At 48.7% G+C, this 18,895-nt stretch overlaps 2 protein-coding genes across 3 annotated transcripts; both read right to left on the reverse strand.

Annotated features, from left to right (window-relative positions):
* Nucleotides 1-225: 225 nt before the first annotated feature.
* On the reverse strand, nucleotides 226-9,547 carry LOC130044325 (zinc finger protein 805-like). 2 transcript variants are annotated; one of them, XM_056137027.1, is made up of 5 exons: nucleotides 9,489-9,547; nucleotides 7,859-7,985; nucleotides 5,788-5,883; nucleotides 1,287-2,265; nucleotides 226-1,034 (listed from the first exon to the last, which is right to left on the reverse strand). In XM_056137027.1, the coding sequence occupies exons 1-5, from the start codon at nucleotides 9,516-9,518 to the stop codon at nucleotides 635-637; spliced, it is 1,632 nt and encodes a 543-aa protein (XP_055993002.1). In that variant the 5' UTR covers nucleotides 9,519-9,547; the 3' UTR covers nucleotides 226-634. The 2 variants fall into 2 exon arrangements, with proteins under 2 accessions (XP_055993002.1, XP_055993001.1); XM_056137026.1 differs by having other exon boundaries at nucleotides 226-2,265.
* A 1,089-nt stretch (nucleotides 9,548-10,636) lies between these two features.
* On the reverse strand, nucleotides 10,637-17,933 carry LOC130044457 (aurora kinase C-like). Its single transcript, XM_056137195.1, has 6 exons — nucleotides 17,909-17,933; nucleotides 16,999-17,050; nucleotides 16,619-16,810; nucleotides 15,969-16,107; nucleotides 12,619-12,767; nucleotides 10,637-10,860 (listed from the first exon to the last, which is right to left on the reverse strand). The coding sequence occupies exons 1-6, from the start codon at nucleotides 17,931-17,933 to the stop codon at nucleotides 10,812-10,814; spliced, it is 606 nt and encodes a 201-aa protein (XP_055993170.1). The 3' UTR covers nucleotides 10,637-10,811.
* Between the last annotated feature and the right edge of the window lie 962 nt (nucleotides 17,934-18,895).

Below are 18,895 nucleotides of genomic sequence, written 5' to 3' on the forward strand. Positions count from 1 at the left end.
TCACAAAAATTAAGCTCCTTAAGAATTAACATGGGGGGCTGGAGCAAAAGCATAATGGGTAGTGCTATTTGCCTTGCATGCGGCCAACCCGGGTTCGATTCCCAGCATCCCATATGGTCTCCCAGCACCACCTTCTGAGTGCAGAGCCAGGACTAATCCCTGTGCATCACCGGGTGTGACCCCCCACCCCAAAAAAAAGAGTCAACACCATAGTTTAGAAGACATTCAATGAAAAATCTCCAGATTTGTTTTCCACTGTCTTATTCAACTACAATGAATGTGTTTAAAAGACATATAGTAAAGGTCTTTCACTCTGAAAGAATCTCTCTCAGAGGGAAAAGTAGGAATCCATGCAAATGTCAGTTTGGCAAGGCTGTCCAAAAGAAAAAATCTGTAGATAATTTTACATTCTAAGTCTCTTCCTTCCTGTAAAAAGAATTCCTGAGATAATGCTGGAGTGTAAACTAAAGGGAAAAAAGAGAAAAAGAAAACCATATTTAAAGATATTCCTGGGTTCAAAATAATCATAGGGTCATTTTCCTCGATGATGCTCGATATAGAATAAGGCTCTAGGATGGGTCAATTTCCACCATTACTTTTTAGATGACAAAGCATATTCTGCAAAATATTTTCCTTACAGGGAAGAAATCTGAGAGGTCTTTCTTTGGCATGAATGACCAGATTCTGTGGAAGATGTCTTCTCTGGCAAAAGATTTTCCTCAGTGGTTATATCCAAAAGGTTTTTCCTGGACAGGAGTTCCTGGAGGTCATCCGAGATCGGCCCACTGGTGTCGGGCCCTCCCACACCTGCCACATCAACAGGGTTTCTCCCAGTGTGAATCCTTTGATGCTGTGTGAGGGAAGAGCTCCGGCTGAAGGCCTTTCCACACTCGCTACATTCATAGGGCTTCTCTCCTGTGTGGATGACCGAGTGGCGGATCAGGTTCGTGCTCCAGCAGAAGGACTTCCCACACTCCCCACACTCATAGGGCTTCTCTCCACTGTGGACACGCTGGTGCCTCGTGAGACCTGACCTGCGGTTGAAGGCCTTTCCACATTCTAGGCACTCAAAAGGCTTCTCCCCCGTGTGAATGCTAAAGTGCCGGATCAGGTCTGCTCGGTTACTAAAGGCTTTTCTGCATTCTTTGCACTCAAATGGCTTTTCTCCTGTGTGGGCCCTCTTATGCAAGATGAAAGTAGAGCAGTGGGTGAAAGCCCTTCCACAGTCAGTGCACACATAGGGCTTCTCCCCGGTGTGTATGCGCTGGTGCCTCCTGAGGTACGACCTGTGGTTGAAGGCTTTCCCACACTCAAGACATTCAAAGGGCTTCTCCCCAGTGTGGATGACGTAGTGGTGAATGAGGGCTGCGCTCTCACAGAAGGCTTTCCCACATTCATTGCACTCGTACGGCTTCTCCCCAGTGTGACTCTGCTGATGCCACATGAGGTATGACCTGTGCTTGAAGACCTTGCCACACTCAAAGCATTCGTAGGGATTCTCACCACTGTGGATGATATAGTGGCGAATAAAACCCGGCCTGTCTCGAAAGGCTTTTCCACACTCTTTGCAGACAAAGGGTTTTTCTCCAGTGTGGCTCCTGTTATGTAAGACAAAAGTGGAGCGGTGAGTGAAGGCCTTCCCACACTCAGAGCACTTATAAGGTTTCTCTCCACTGTGGATGCGCTGGTGCTGTGTAAGGTGTGACTTGCGATTGAAGGCTTTCCCACACTCCATGCACTTATAGGGCTTTTCACCAGTGTGGACCATGTGGTGCTGAAGGAGGTAAGTGCTCTTGCTAAAGGTTTTCCCACACTCTGTGCACTCATAGGGTTTCACTCCAGAATGGATCCTCTCATGTCGAGCAAGGAGGCATTTTTTGTTAAAAACCTTCCCACATTCATTGCATTTGAAGAAATTTTCCTCTTCCTGGACCACAGGATCTTCCCCTGACTCCCAGATGTTCTGGTTAAGGACAGCACTGCCAGCAGGGAATGGCTCTTGTGAGATTCCTGCACACATGCCTTCAGCTGACCTGAAGTCACCCCCTTCAGGGCTCAAGTTCTCAGGGAGCATCTCTGAGGGAGGGTCTTGTTGTGTCCTAACATGTCCTCCCAGCACCTCTGATGCTCCATTCTGGTCCCTGGTCTGGCACTCCTGGGAGTCTCCAGGGCCTCCTCGGATCAGCTCTGCCTGGAGTGAGGTTCCCTCAGATACAGCTGGCTCATAAAAGGTAAGTTCTGTGATCAGAAGGTTTCCTTTGTTACCTGAAAAAGGTCCAATAGGAAAAAAAAAAAGAGATTATCAGTTATATCATCAGAAGAAACAAAATCAGCTTTGTAGGGAAAAAAAAGGTTAAAAAAATAGTGCTGGGAGCCGGAGTGATAGCACAGCGGGTAGGGTGTTTGCCTTGCATGCGGCTGACCCGGGTTCGATCCCCAGCATCCCATATGGTCCCCCAAGTACCACCAGGAGTAATTCTTGAGTGCAGAGCCAGGAGTGACTCCTGAGCATCACTGTGTGTGACCCAAGAGGCAAAAAAGAAAAAAAGGTGCTTCTGTGTCTTCTATGTTTTGCTTGCGCTATATCCCAGAGAGCAATTTCTTTCCTTGTCCTTGGGACTATTGATGACATGAATGGGAGACCCCACAGGGAACAGTTTGGTAAGAGATTAGAGGGCTAGAAAGGAGACAGTCAACTGCAACTACATACCTACGCAAACAGGATAAACTTGGATCCCCTACACAGAGATATGAAGATGATTCAGTATAGAACACACTGAAAAAAAAATAATCTCAGGAGTTGGATTTAGAGTCCAAAGGCTTAAGGTCATAATTGAGTGTGCAGAAAGAGACCGAGAACTGTGACCAGAGAGAGAGAGAGAAAGAGAGAGAGAGAGAGAGAGAGAGAGAGAGAGAGAGAGAAAACAGTGGGTAGGGCACTTGCCTTGCATGAGGCTGACTTGGTTTTGATCACCAGTATCCCTTGTGATCCCTTGAGCACTGCCAGGAGTAATTTCTAAGTGCAAGCCAGAAATAACCTCTGAGCACCACCAGGTGTACCCCCAACTCAAAAAAAAAAAAAGAAAAAAAAAAAAGAAGAGCAAGAAAACTGCTATCAGCAAAACAGAAATACCAAAAAGTGCTTCTAGCTTCAGGCATTAAAAAAAAGTATTTCAAAATTCTGAAGCAGAAAAGTATAAAACTTGAAATAAAAATTATACCAGGATTAGAGCTGGAGCAGTACAGTTAGTTAGGGTGCTTTCATTGCACTCGGCCAACCTGGGTTCGATTACAGCGCCCAGTATGGTCCCCTGAGCAATTCGCCAGCAGAGATTCCTAAGCCCAAAGTTAGGAGTCAGCACTGATCACCACTGCCGGGTGTGGCCCAACCTCGACCTCCCCCAAAATTTCACTAGAACTCAAATATTTAAATATGAAGATGATAGAATCAGAGAATGTATTGTAGGAACTGAATTCATAAGTTTGGAAGAAAAATAAAGACCCAAGAAAACTTAAGGAAAGAAATCATGGGGAGCGGGGAGAGAGCTGGAGCGACAGTACAGCAGGTAGAGTATTTGCCTTGCCCGAAGCCAACCTGGGTTTGATCCCCAGCAACCCATATGGTCCCCTGAGTAATGCTAGGAGTAATTCCTGAGTGCAGAATCAGGTATGACCCAAAATCACACAAAACAAAATAAATAAGGGGAAGAAGTAATAGACAGGGGGCTGGAGTGATAGCACAGTGGGTAGGGCACTTGTCTTGCATGCGGTCGACCTGGGTTTGATTCCTAGAATCCCATATGGTCCCCTGAGTACCGCCAGGAGTAACCCCTGTGCATTGCACAGTGTGACCCAAAAAGAAAAAAAAAAGAAAAGAAAGAGGTGATAGAAGCAATAGGGAGCAGGGATCAAGGAGATCTGAATACATTGGTAAGTAAAGGGGGGATATGGCTAAATATCTAAACCATAGTCAGCATCGCTAAAAACGAGAGACCCAAAGTTCAACAACCAAATTTAAGTACATGCAAATGTGCCTGTCATGACACCATTCTGGAGATACGGGGGTGGGAAGGAACCCTGGTGGAGAGAAGAAGACAATGATGGTGGGACTGGTGCTGGGACATAGTATGTCTAAAACCTGACTATAAATTTGTAAATCATGGTAATATAATAAAATTTTAAAAAATTATATGCCAACTCTACCTTTTAAAAATTACTACATGGGCCCAAACAGAGTATAGTATGAAGGAAACTTGCCATGCATGCAGCCGACCTGAGCTGGATCCCTAGCAACCCATTTGGGCCCCTGAACTACGCCAGGCACTTGCAGGTGCGGCCCCAAATCCAAACAAACAAACAATAAACAAAAACATTTTTAAATAAAAATTTACTACATGATATAACAATTTCACCACTGGCTATATATCCAAACAGAGTAAAAGTAGGATCCCGATGAAATATTTGTACATTCTTGTTCACGCAGGGAAACCCATATTTCCAGAGAGATGCATGAATGAGGATCCTCTAGTTTCTAAAGCTGTGCACTGTGACTCCATACAGAGCTGAGTAAGGTTAAAAGCCTGCACTATGGAGATAGCACAAGGGTTAGGGATACTTCGTTGCATACACCCAACCTAGTTGAGTCCCTGACGCAACATGGCATCCCCGGGGCTGGAGAAATAGCACAGAGGGTAAGGCGTTTGCCTTGCATGCGGCTGACCCAGGTTCGATTCCCAGCATCCCATATGGTCCCCTGAGCACCGCCAGGAGTAACTCCTGAGTGCAGAGCCAGGAGTAATCCCTGTACATTGCCGGGTGTGACCCAAAAAGCCAAAAAAAAAAAGGCACCCCCAGCAGAGTCTATTTAGCTCTGGAGTTCCTGAGGTGCACTGGGATGGTCCTGGCCCCAAGCTCACAGTGTTGGTGTACCACATCCTTGGGCCAACCACTGAACCATCCAGCCTGATAGTCACCATAAGTGATCCTCAGGCCCCTGAGAACTGCATGGAAGACTTGCTATACCCCAAATTTTTCTTTTAAAATAAATTTATGGGGCCAGATGATAGGTACAGCGGGTAGGGTACTTTCCTTGTATGTGGCCAACCCAAGTTCAATCCTTAGTACCCATACAGTCTCCTGAGCTCACCAGGAATGATCCCTGAGCACAGATACAGAAGCAAGCCCTGAGTATCTCTGGGTGTTGGAAGAAGTGAGGGGAGGAGAAGGGATGTAGACTCTTTTTGCTTTTTGGGTCACACCCAACAATGCTCAGGGGTTACTCCTGTCTCTGCACTCAGGAATTACTCCCGACAGTGCTGGGGAGACTATATGGGATGCCGGGGATCGAACTCGGGTTGGCCATGTGCAAGGCAAATGCCCTACCCGCTGTACTATTGCTCTGGCCCCAAGGGAGGTAGACTTTTGACATATGGTCTAGTATGAACAAATGTTGGTGATATTATGCAAGTGAAATAAGCTAGTCATAAAAGGACAAACCCCTTCCAGTTCCGCTGAGCTGTTATTGAAGCTGTATGCTTATGGGGCAGCCCTGGTGAACAAGGACATGGCTAAGTCTTGACCTGCAACACAGCCACTACATCTGCAAGCCCAACTCTAAGCCTAAGCAGCTAAGACCTCGAGAAAGATACACCTCTCTGACCTCCAAAGATAGGGCACGAGGGATCTCAGGGACTCATGAGTCCCACACACCTGAGAACAACAAGCAGCAATTCCCAGAGCCCCATTTAGTGCTCCCAGTCTCCCCACCTGCCCACTCCTGGCTTCTACCTGGACAGAAATTCTTGGAGGGGTCTCTTTTCACTTTCTGTATTTCTTGCCAGTGTTCCAGATGGTATATCAGTTCAGGGTTGGGCACAGGACACCCTGTTGAGAAAAAGAGGAAACAATCATTTTTGTGGAAAGGAAGAAAACCTCTGAGCAAGAATATAGATCACAGTAGAACTCATGCCGTGTGTGTGAACCACTGGATTAGATTTCCAGCACACACACACACACACACACACACACACACACACACACACACACACACACCCCAAACAGAGGTCAGCTGAAGGCAGGGGGTAACTGAAAACCTCTGCTATAGTTTGAGACTTCAAGATGTGGAGCAAATCTCAAAGAAATCTATTTCTGCTCACACAGAATACTGCCCTATGACCTAGTGCTAGATAGCATATTAAACAGGAGTTTTTATTGCAAATACTCAGTCCAAACTAGTACAGAGGGCCGAAGCAACAGTATAGAAAGTAGGATGTTTGCCTTGCACACAGGTGACCGTGGTTTAATCCCCAGCAACCCAGCACTCCATACAGACCCCAACTACTGGCAAGAGTGATCCCTGAGTGCAGAGCCAAGTGTAAACCTCTGCACTCTAGTTCATTGCCAGGAATGGCTCAAAAACAAAACAAAAAACAAAATTGGTGTGGTTTAATTAAAAAAAAAAAAAAAAAAGATTTGGCATGAACTAGAGGCTTCCCTGAAAGGATTGGCTTCCTCAGTGTGCCTCTATAGGGATGGCAAGAGTGTTCATGTACTGTCTAATTTCTTTCATTTGCTTCTGTTTGGGGATACAGCTGGCAGTGCTTGGGAACTTCTCTTGGTGGCTCAGGAGACCACCTAGTGCCGCAGAGATGAAATGCCAGGCTCCAGCATTTGAAGTAGGGAGTCTAGCCCTCTGAGCCACCTTTCCAGCCCCCAAGCACCACCTATGCAAGGGTTCCCAATCTTGGCAAGACGGACATGATGGCCCAGAAAATTAGTTACTGGAGAGAGGGGAAGGTTACTTGCATGCTGTGCATGAAAATCTTTAGAAACATTCTAGATGCCCATAGCATCTCCATCCTTGTGGTAATACAGGAAATTCCAGATACGCCAAATGTGTCTGCTGGGACACAGAAGAGCCACTGCTAAGGATCTAACTGGAGTGATGGGAGTAAACAAGTGTGACAGACAATCCATGTGAAGAGATGAAATGCCTGAGAACACCCACAGGGAGAAAACAGAGATCAGAGTCAAAATATAAGCAAAAAGCCCAGCAGGACTAGTATTGACATCAGAAAGGTAGGTGAACTGAGGGACCAGGAAGTGACATTTTGTCCAGTTACTTGATTTACCTGCCTTATGGTTGGATTTGGGGGCACAGAAGATACGGTTTGGTGGCTGCTAGCTTGGTGCTTGGAGTTAGCTCCCAACAGTGCTCGGGAGACCATATGGTATCAGGAACCTACACGCAAAGCACATGCTCTAGCCTTTAAGCCAATCTCTGTGCCCCCCCCCCCCCCACAAATGTTTACTGTAGGGACCAGAGAGACAGGACAGAGGTTAAGGCATTTGTCTTGTATTACCGACCTGATTCAAATCCCCAGCACCACATATGATCTATTGAGAACTGTGCCAGGGAAAGCCCAAGCACTCTATGAATGCTGGTATGACCCCAAACCAACATAAAGTTTCCTGAAAAATATCCAAATATAAGGCGGGAATGTGATATTACACCAAGGGCCACATATTGAGTGCTCTACCACTGAGTAAAATTCATGGACTGACAAAGGCCATAATAAAGACAGAATTAGGACAAGAGATTCACAGGAACATAGTGGGTGTGGGCCCAGCCCACACAGCAGTCTACGGGTATTCCTGTCTTTGGTTCTGCAGAACACCCCTATTTCCTCCCACCACTTTCTGAGAGCCAGAGGTTGGTTTGTTGCCCAAAGACACAGGGAGGCAAGGCAGAGAGGTGAGGCTGGGGGAGGAGGAAGACTCCTGAGGACATCTCCACCTGCCAACAGAGAATGAAGGATGTGTCAGGGCTGCTGGGGGCAGCAATAGAGGGGTCCATTACCCAGGGACACCAGGAGCCGACAGTTCTCCAGCATCACCTCCTGGTACAGGGTCCTCTGGGCTGGGCCCAGCTGCTCCCACTCCTCCTGGGTAAAAGTCACAGCCACATCACTGAAGGTCACAGTCACCTGGGAAGGAAAACAGGTGCACAAGTTTGCCTTGGGATTGCTAGATAGAACCAAGCTTCTGTCTGCATTGCTGGTGAAGGTGTGTCCCTCCATGAACACAATACAACAGTGTACAGAAGACTCCTATGAGGGGACATTCAAAACCACAAAGGGTAAAGGACAAAACACCTCACCATATCGTAAGGGTCCTGAGACTTCAGAGGAAAAAGAAAATTATGATATATTAATTATCAGTAATGGTAAGAACAGCAGTACCAGGGCGTAGAATGTCCAGCTTGGTGCATGCACAAACAGAGCAATGCAGCAAATCTTAATCTCTGCAAGTCCCCAACATTTTCCACATTCTCTGCTGGCTGGTGAACTACATGCTCTACCACTTGAGCAACATCCCCTCCTCTTAAAGTCCCCTGCATTTGAGTTTGCTGTTTTGGGGCCACACCCAGTGGAAGTACTCAGGGATCACTCCGGGGCGCAAAGAGAACCATGCATGGTGCTGGGGTAACTCTGACAGAAAACACTTCATAGGATGTTTATCTTGTTAATATTACCCCTATTACCACATTCTACACATTGTCTGCTAATAGAACTGTCCAACAAATGGCATAAGCAAAGAGCACACGTTACTGCAGAGCTATCATTTCAACATGTTATGGCATTTGCTCTAGGGGTTTCGTGGGCTGTTGGTACTCTGAGCTCAGTGCTTCTGGCTTTGCTCTGCACCGCACCTGATTGCCCAAGTATTTCAACGACTCAAACCCAGCGTTTGGCCACGGTCGGAGCATCACAAGTTCCGTAAGAAAGGCACTTGCCAGGTATAGGTCAACCCGGATTTCATCCCTGCACCACACTGCGTTCCTGGACAGGGACAGGAATGACCCCTGAGCATAGAGCTATGCGTGAGCCCCCAGTGTGAGCCCTGAATGTGGTGCCAGAAAAAGAACGCTGGGCACAGTCAGGAGTGATCCCCGAGTACAGAGCCAGGATCGATACCTGAGCACCGGCGGGCTTCGTCCCCAAAACCAAAACAAGCCTACAGCAACGAACAAATCCAAGCTGAGCACAAGTCGCGTTTAAACGTGGAGTCCGACGGGGCCACAGTGCTCCAGGGCCAGCTGGGCAATACTTGAAATACTTGGGCAATCAGGTGAATGACCGGACACCGGCGCGCGGGTGTTTGGTCAATTATGGACCGAGTCGCGGTCACCGGATTCCGCAGCCTGTTCCCCGGCCTGTAACCGTAGGCGACGCGGGGCCTCTCGCAAGAGTAACTCGGCACGGGCTGGCGAGAGAGGGTCGGTCCCGACCGCCGCGGTGCAGGAGCTGCGCGTCGGGGTTCTCGTTCCGCACCGGGTCTGTCCCTTGTCCGTCTGCCTGGAGTTTCCGTGGTCCCAGGGTTGCGGCTATGGGAACGGTGACCACCGTCGGGCCGTCAACGACGCGGCTGGAACCACCGCGCGCGGACAGCCACTCGGCGCCCCCAGCCGAGAAACGGTGGAGACTCACCTGCGCGGGGCCCACCCAGGCTGCCGCCATTGTGGGGCCCGTGAAGGGCGCCCGGCGGCGACAGACACAGTGTGCGGGGGTGACAGGCCTTCGCACGGATCTACGCAGGAACGTCCTGCGGAAGACGAGGCGCGGGCAGGTGCTCTGGCCTCCCCCGCGCTCCACACAGCCGCCGCCGCCCTCCACTGGCGCGGACAGAGCCGTCGCGGCCCGATGACGAAGCCTCCAGGCACCGGAAGTCCCCCCTCCCCCCGCCCGCAGTTCTTCGACCGGGGTCGGCAGGGAGCAACGCAGAGCTTTGCGGGTGTTGTAGTATTCCCGCAGGGCCGCGGCCCCTTCTAGAGTGTTTTCTATGGTGTGGAGCCCGCAGTCCGCGTCAGAGCACGCACCTGTGGCCAGCGACACGCGGGGAGAGGCCCGCGTCCGACGCATGAAGAGGCAAAGGCACACCCCGGTTTTGGGACCCAGGGGGGCCGCCCAGCTCGCTGGAGCCCCGCTTGGGATTCTCTCCTCGTGGAGAATGCCCCAGCCGATACTCGAGGGCCCTTAGTATTCTGGGGCGTCTAGGGGTAGGCCATCACCTCCCATTGGTGCCACTCTGAGAAGGCTGATCCCCGAGGGAGGCGCTGAGACCAGCGCGGGGTCTGCAGTGTTCAGCAAGCTGCACTCGCCAAGTCCCTGATAGCACAGAAACCGAGGGTCCCACGGGCAAGGCCTGGGCACTAGAAGCCTCGTGTGTGCACGTGGGGTCGCAGGCCTGATGCCGGGGAGCCAGCAGGCACAGAACGGAGGAACCGACAAGCAGAGCCCGATCCAGCCCCGCGGCTGCTGTCTGAAGAGAAGCCCTCAGTAGGGCGGTGGCAGTACGGCTGCCACTGCAAACACAGTGGCACATCGCTCAGCCTTGCCTTTCCAGTGGCAACGCCTGACAATATGAAGAGCAAGAAGGGGAGTCCAGGAATCACTGGCATGGCTGGGGAGTCAGGCACCACCTGGGTACCTGATCCAAGGAGGAACAAGGTTTCAAGCAAAGAGGCACCCTCTGGACTGCACTCAAGGAAGTTTCTAGGGAAAGAAAGTTTCTGTCCATCACACCAACCCACTCACTAAACCTGGTGAAAAACTACTCAGCCTTTATTAAACATATCTTGAAAACAAACACACAGAGCACAGTGCTCTTGCACTCTTATGCTGCTGGTGCTCAGGAAGTCAGCTGTGAGGATGGAGGCAGCACCCTCTTAGAGTTTGCCTTGACCCAGGGGTGCTCCAGGATGCCAGACAGGGGCAGGCGCTCTGAGGGCTGGAGTCTGAGCAGTCTGGTTATCAGATCTCTGGCACCTGCAGGGATGGACTGGGGGAACCGAATATCCACCTGATAATGCCGGGAGAGGAGAGAAGGCTGGTTCACTCCATTGTCCAAGTTATACTCATTCCCTGAGTTGGCTTATCTTTTTCTAATTCATTGGTTTGGGGGTCACACTCTGTAGAGCTCAGGGATCACTCTCTACAGGCAAATAACCATATGCAGTATGCGGGGATTCAACTAGGCTCAATCACGCACAAGGCAAGTATCTCCCCAAATCCCTTAATGTGCTTTTCTGGATTCTGGAACTAGCTTTTGGGGGGGGGGGGTCCCTGAGAAGCCACTGACCTAGCAAACACTTGGCTCCAGGAGCACCCAGTGTGAACCCACCTTAAGAATGCGTCTATATGTCTCATTGTAGGAAGCACTTTCAAAGGGTGGACTCCCCACCAGCAGCTCATAGCACAGCACACCCACACACCACAGATCGACTTTCTCATTGTATGTCCTCCCCTCGATCATTTCCGGAGGCAAATAATCCAGGGTCCCGCACATTGTGTTTCTCCTAGAGGAAATCGGGGAGGGAGCAGTGCACAGAGGTCTGGATTAAGGAAAATCTTGCCCAATTTCCAGTGAGATGGGATCCCCTAGAAAATCCCTGGCAATGTCCTAGAGAGGAGTTTGGAGATGGTGTGTTCTACCAATGGATCAACATTTAGAGAAAGCAAGTACTGGAACCCACAAATTTTTCTTGGAATTACTCATAAAATTATTCAGCTCACATGGATTGTGGAATGTTTGGAAACGAGTGTCCCCAGTGGATGGGGATGCAGTGCTTGCCCTTCCTGTGTGAAGCCTGGGTTAAATCACTGGTAAACACACACACACACACACACACACACACGACAGTGCGCAATGGCGCAGGAAAGACAGTCCATAGGAATCCTGGGTCCCAGCCCTGGGACCTTGGTACGTCCTGGTGGTTCAGTTCCACTGTGGGGATCCCATGCACTCAGGAAACAAACAATATTCTGGCATGAAACAAGATTTGGAACATCCTGAGGATGCCTCAATCTGAACCAAATAAATGAGTGATATTTTTCAGTTTACTGACAAGTAAAATATATTTCCGGAATTACTGAGCAATAATTTTTTGTTGTTTTAATTTTCATATTTATTTTTGGGCTACACCTGGCGATGCTCAGGAATTATTCCTGGCAGTCCTCAGGAAACTATACGGGAAGCCAGGGATTGAACCCAATTGGCTGCATGCAAGGAAAATGCCTACCCACTGTACTATTGTCCAGCCCCTCGTAATTTATTTTCATGGAAATTTATTGATAAAATTATGTTGAGATATTGTTTAAAAAAGATTATAACAACCATCTTTTTTGTATTTCCTATTTTGGGATAGTACTAGGGAATAGAACCTTGGTCTCATACTTGAAAGGTATGTGGTTTTTGGTTTTTGTGTTTGGACTACACCCAGCGGTCCTCAGGGCTCACTCCTGGCTGTGCTCAGGAATCACTCATGGCTGTATGCTTGGGGGGACCATATAAAATGCCCAGATCAAACCCAGGTCAGACATGTACAAGGCAATCACCTTACCCACTGTAATATCACTTTGACCCCCAAGACGTGTGCTTTACCAGGGAGTTGTATCCGTGGCCTGTGGGCCATATTCTTTAAATTTACAAACACATACAGATGCTTTGGGGAAAGGCAGTATTCAAACACACACCTGAGTTAGTGTATGAATGTTAGATGTAAAATAGAACAGTTGAATCATCCAACCAACACCCAAGCCCTGTGATCCACCAACCTACCTCAAAGAAGGGGTGTGCACAGACCAGCCAAAGTCTGCGATCTTCACCTCTCCCATGAGACCCAGAAGCAGGTTCTCTGGCTTGATATCCCTGTGAATGACCTTATTCTCATGACAGTATGTCAGGGCATCTGCCAACTCCTGCATGATCTGGTGAGCAAGGAAAATGCAGTTGAAAGGAAGCCTGCCACAACTACCAGCTGAGGCCGAATGTAAATCATGAATTTCACTTGATTTTGATTGTTTTGGTATTGGGGAGGGGGCAGTCACTCCTGGCTATGTTCATGGCTTACTCCTGTTGATGCTTGAGGAACTCTATGACGAGCTGGAATTCAAACTGGGAACTGCAGAAGGCAAGGCAATTGACTTAACCTCTGTACTTACTTTCTCCAGCCCTCAACACCATGAATTTTATATTGTGGTAGAATTTTATTTACTTCTTTTGTGGTAGAATCTTTTCCAGTTGCCAATTCTTATTTTTGTTGGTTTTAAGGTCGTGCCTAGTGGTGCTCAGGACTTGCTTCTGGCTCTGCACTCAGGGATCACTCCTAGTGGGCTAGGGTGACCATATGAGGTGCCAGGGATCAAACCTGGATCAGCTACATACAAGACAAATGCCCTACCTGCTGTACTATCACCCAGCCCCTTACCTACAGAATTGGTAGGTGGAGACTTCCCCTCCAGTGTATGTGGTATCGAAGGGGACACGCTACCAGGACCTACAAAGCCCAAGGGAACTGGAAGAAATGATATAAAAAACCAGAGGAAGGGGGTATGGTGCTGTCCAGCAGGTCAGCCTGTACCTGCTGGGCGAGTGCATCAGCAGTCTGATGGTGCCCTCAGGTTTCCTGATACCCCAAAATTGCCGCTGTGCTGCTGGACTCTAACAACTTGGGATCAAGTTTCCTGAGAAATTAAATGGCCAAAAGTTAGGTATGTGGGAGTCATGCCCACAAACCACATCCGGCTCAGCTACACAAACTCCTTTATCGGCCTTACTTCAGAGGCACATACATAAATCCTGAACAAGATCAAAATCAGGCCATTTAAGCATATAAATGGCCATGACTCAGAGACTCACAAGCAGAGAGAGCAGCTTGTGAGTCTCTGTGTGGCCACAGAGATGTCTCCTCACCCCGTGCCAGGCTGATTTCACTGGGGTGGTGGCAGGTGTGTCCATTTACCCCAAATGAACCCTGGCAGCCACAAATCTCCAGAACCCATTTGCCACCATGCTCATGGCTGATCTTCACAGGCTTGTCCCGAGACTCCCACGCATGAGAACAAATCCGCTGAAAAAACTCCAGGCCCCATGGAGTTGGGGAGGGGTGACTTCCCCCCATCTCCCGACCCCTCTGGTTCCCGGGCAGTTATGCCCAAGAGCTGCCTCTGGGCGCCATTTAAGCGTATTAACAGCGATGTTTTAGACTCACAAATGCATCTTGGAAGAAAACAGCATGCAGCAGAGATGCCTCTGGACCCAGTATTTAAAAAAATTTAGAATTCCAGGAGCACGCGGCCGCTTTTGCAGCAGCATGACATCTCATACTATTCATAACAAGCAGTACAAAATAAATTATTTAGCATCTGCCTATGGGGCATGCTTGGGTGGTGATGGGGAAATTTGAAATAATAGTGGTGGGAAGGTGTAATGGTGGTAGGATTGGTGATGAAATGTTGAATGCAAACAATTATTGTGAACAACTATTTTATGAAAATAAAATTTAAAAATTTGATTGCCACTCAATGCCTCTTTTGCAAACCATAACACCCAAGAGAAGAGAGAGAACAAAAGGGAATGCCCTGCCACAGGGGCAGGGTGGGATGGGGGGTGGGAGGGATACTGGGATCCGTGGTGGTGGGAAATGGGCACTGGTGGAGGGATGGGTATTTGATCATTGTATAATTGAAACGCAAGCACAAAAATTTGTAAGTCTACAACTGTACCTCAAGATGTCTAATAAAAACTAAAAAAAATTTTTAAAATATAGTCATGTTTTTCACAAAAAAAGAAAAAATTAAAAAATTTGTTTAAAAAAGTAATGTGGAGTTTATGCCTGTTTCGCTCAGCTAAGTCAGCGGCTGAATATCAGGGAAAAACAGGAAGAAATTTGGAAGATCTTTCTAACAGATTAAGCTGATCTGACCATTGCGCCAGAACAATTATCAATCTAGTTTTCCAAACGGAGTCTGCCACAAATCTCATTTCCTGTTTCTAAGCTGTCCCACTCATTTTTCCAGTGGACTCCTTCAGAAATTGTCAATGCTCTTTGCAAAAGACACGTTTGGTTCTATGAATTAGAACCAAAGAACCCAAACTTCTATCCTTCCTCATGGGGTGTAGGGCAGGTGCCTAGGACACAAGTCAGTGGCTTAAGTATATGCCTGACAAGTTTGATGCAGCAAGTTTGATTCCTGCTGCTGCCCCATGCACTGAGCACCTCTAAAAGGATGTTCTAGTGCAGCAACCAAAAGAGCTACACCACAAAGCAGCCAGAATGTGCTTCAGAGCACTTCTGTGCTGTGCAGGTGTGTGTGAGACCTGGCCACATGGCATCCACCGAGCAAAGGAGAACTAAATCCAGCAAATTCTAGGCAAAGGTATTGAAAGATAAAATTGGGAGGATTTGTGGTCAATACAAAATATATAGATTTCAGAAACAAACTCAAAAGCACCCTGGAGTGTTGGACATGCACCAAGTTAAGGAAATAGAATTAATTGAAATGATTAGTTAAAGACCAAAGAGGGGGGCTGGACAGGTGGGTTAGGGAACTTTATCTCTCGTAGAGCAGCACCACAGAGAAAACTCTTTTCTTTGCACCTCTCCCAGTGAATTCCTTTTAGATAAATTCACTTTAGAGACTTTTGCACCAGCAGTCACTAGTCCCCTTTGATATATCAAGTTTGCCCTGGTTAGATCAGCATACATAGGCAAATGTCTGAAAATGTTTCCTTTGCTCTTCCTATGATTTTTGGTCTAAGTATATTGGAATGTGATGTTCCTTTAAAAAAAAAGGGGGGGGGGCGGAGTGATAGTACAGCAGGTAGGGCGTTTGCCTGCCACAGAGACGACCTGGGTTCAATTCCCAGTACCCCATATGGTCCCCCAACACCGCCAGGAGTAATCCCTGAGTGCAGAGCAGGAGTAACCCCTAAGCATCACTAGGTGTAACCCAAAAAGAAAAAAAAAGGAGGGGGAGAAGAAATGGGTCCCCATCCTTGCACTACTAGCTATTGCCCTGGGTTCCTCTCCACAGCAGCAGGAACTGAATACTCTGAAAGCCTTAAAGAGTAATCTCTCACTGGCCCCAAATAAACTTAGGGTCCCAGGACCCGCAATTCCTATTCACCGTAGCTGTGCTCTGCTCATCGAACCTCTTAATCTTCTGCAGCTCCTTGTAGAGCTCACCCTTTGGCGCATACTCAAGAATGAGGTAGATGCGGCGTCTGTCGTGGAAGTAATTGTACAGGCGGAGGATATTCGGATGTCTGGCCAAAGGATGAAAGAGGGTCAAGAATCCGCCTTGAGTGACAGGACAATGGACATGGCACGTGCCTCGCACAGAGCCAAGATAAGCCCCGAGTGCCCCCCAAGGAGGGCACCCTTCCTCCCAAATTCCCCAAGAATCAAGTCCTGAGTGACCAGTACCAGAGGAGCCAGAGTTTCATCTAGGAGGGTGAAAGAGGGGACAGGGCACAGTTCAGCTCTCACACATGGGTGAGCTTCCCCAGGTGTAGAGAAGAACAGAGATGGAAGAAGGCCAAAACCCGAGAGAAAGCATTTATTGGGGTAAAGGTACTCGCCTTGCACAGAGCCGACCCAGGTTCAATCCGGCACCACAAAAAGTCCCCCAAATCCCATCAGAAGTGAGCCCTGAGCACTGCTGCGTGTGCCCTTCCCCCAACAAAAGATGGGCGCCTATTGGGGGCAGTGCTGGGTCGCACATGAGAGACAGGAGGAAAAAGAGAAGCATCAAGAGGGGACAGAAGCTGAACTCACTGCAGGTGCGCCTGGATCTCAACCTCCCGGCGCAGCTGGTGCTCCATCCCCGCATTCTCAATCTGGGACTTAAAAAGCACTTTGAGGGCCACAATGAAGTGGTTCTCCTTGAGCCGAGCCAGGTACACACTTCCAAATTTCCCCTTGCCCAAAGGACGCCCAATTTCAAAGTCATTGATGGTGAAGGGTTTCCTGACAGGAAAGGAGAAGAATCTCGGTCAAGTCTGGGGAAAATTCTTGACTCACCAGACCCTCCCTGTACCCCTGCCCCTCAGGGCGCCTGCTCGGTGGCTGTGCCAGAAGCCCACTAGTGCCCCACTTTGGCTCCCTCCCAGGTCCCACTTCCCTGCGTCTTCAGATACAAAGCCAGAGGCACTCACGTCCACCGCTGCCTGCTCTGCCCGCGTGGCAGCAGAGGCCCTGCAGCAGCTTCTGTGAGGGGCAAACAAGGAGAGTAATGTTAGGGGTGGGCGCCTAGAGCGCCTGTCCGGAATCACGAGGTCAAGAGTTTGACCAACACATAAGCTGAGGGTGAGCCGCACGGCAATAGCTTCCGGGACCCCCTGAGTGCTCCCCACTAAATGCAGGAACCCTTTAGTGCTCCCCAGACCAGGCCAGGAATGTACCAGCATTCCTTTTTTCATCAAGCCCTGGAATCCTTTAGGGCCCCCCACCAAACCCGGAACACCCCCCATAACGCTCTCCACCAAGCCTGGGGCCCTCTTAGCACTCCCCATCAAGAGTGCACCAAGTCCAAACCCCATCAGGAGCTCCAGTGATATTACTATGTGGGCAGGGCATTTGCCTGGCACACAGACTACCCAGGTTTGAGGCCCAGAACCCCCTATGGCCCCCAAACACCGCCAGGAATTAATTCCTGAGTGTAGAGTCAAGAATGATCTCTGGACATCACCAGGTGTGGCCTCAAACCAAAACCAACCAAACAAAAACCCAAAACACCACTCAGGGCAACAACGGAGGCAAGAAAGAGAGAAATGAAAAATGTAGGGTTTTGTTTTTTCACTTTTTGAGTAACACCCTGCAATGCTAAGGGCTCACTCCTGCCTCTGCACTCAGGAATAACTCCTGGAGGTGCTCTGGGAACCATATGGGATGCCAGGGATCAAACCCAGGTGAGTTGCATGCAAGGCAAACACCCTACCTGCTGTACTGTCTCTCCGGCAAAACAAAAACATTAAAGAGAGCAATGGCAATATCTTTCGAGTACCTCCCACCACACTAACAATGGACACAGATGCTTCTCCACTCCTTTTCCCCAAACTCTCTCACCTTCACTGGGCACACAGTCAGACATGTCCACTTTGGGGCGAAGTCACCTTCCAGGTGCTTAGATCTGCAGTAGCAGTAACTGGTGATCCTCAAAAGAGGGTTTGGGGGTTGGGCGGGCAAAGTCAGTTAGGCCAATCTTCCTTACCCTACGGTGCCCTACCCTATGCTCTTGGGTACTCAGAGACCAAACTTGGTGCTCAGTCTGCCAGACTGGTTTCAAGTGGGATAACCCCAGGAACTTGTGACAAGGCCTTTTATAGGGCTTGTCCTGGTCCCACTGGCTAACAGGACTAGTTCCTATTGGTTAGGGATTGTATCAGGCATGCCAATAACGGAGCAGGAGTGGTGGGGCCAATGAGATGGCAGGGGATGGGGGGGGTAGCAATTAGGACCAAGAAGGGCTGTGAGCAAGTGGGGCCACTCTGCATCATCTACACCTTTACCGGCTTCAGCTGAGCAGAACCTACCCCCAACTTACATGTAAACAAAACGAACAAGTTCTCAAGAGTGTCTCAGTCAGTCCAAGAGTTACCTCAATAGGCTGGAGCCCAGGCTTTGAAGCGGGAAGTTTAGAATTGATCGCTGGCACAGCATGATCCCACAAGAACTGTGTCAGGTACAACCAGGTATGGCCACAAAAATTAAAAATTGTTTTTGGTTTGGGGGCAACCTGCAGTGCTCAGAGACCTAGCTCTGTGCTTCTGGCAAACTTGGAGGACATAAGTGCTTTCTCGAATCAATTTTCCATCAGCAGCATGCAAGGCAAGCACTCTACCCACTGTACTATTCGCTCCAGCCCCTTCATTTCCTTAAAATTAACCCTCTTATTTAAAATTTAATTTGCACTTAGACAATTCAGTTGCAAAGCACATATCACACACATGCCAAGGTTTTTAAATATGTATTTAAAATATCTAATTTTTAAAAAATATACATTCAGAAAATTCAGTTGCAAAGCATATATATACAAACATATACACCAAGAAT

The sequence above is a fragment of the Sorex fumeus genome, unplaced genomic scaffold (assembly GCF_029834395.1).
Source record: "Sorex fumeus unplaced genomic scaffold, SorFum_2.1 ptg000122l, whole genome shotgun sequence".
Taxonomy (NCBI): domain Eukaryota; kingdom Metazoa; phylum Chordata; class Mammalia; order Eulipotyphla; family Soricidae; genus Sorex; species Sorex fumeus.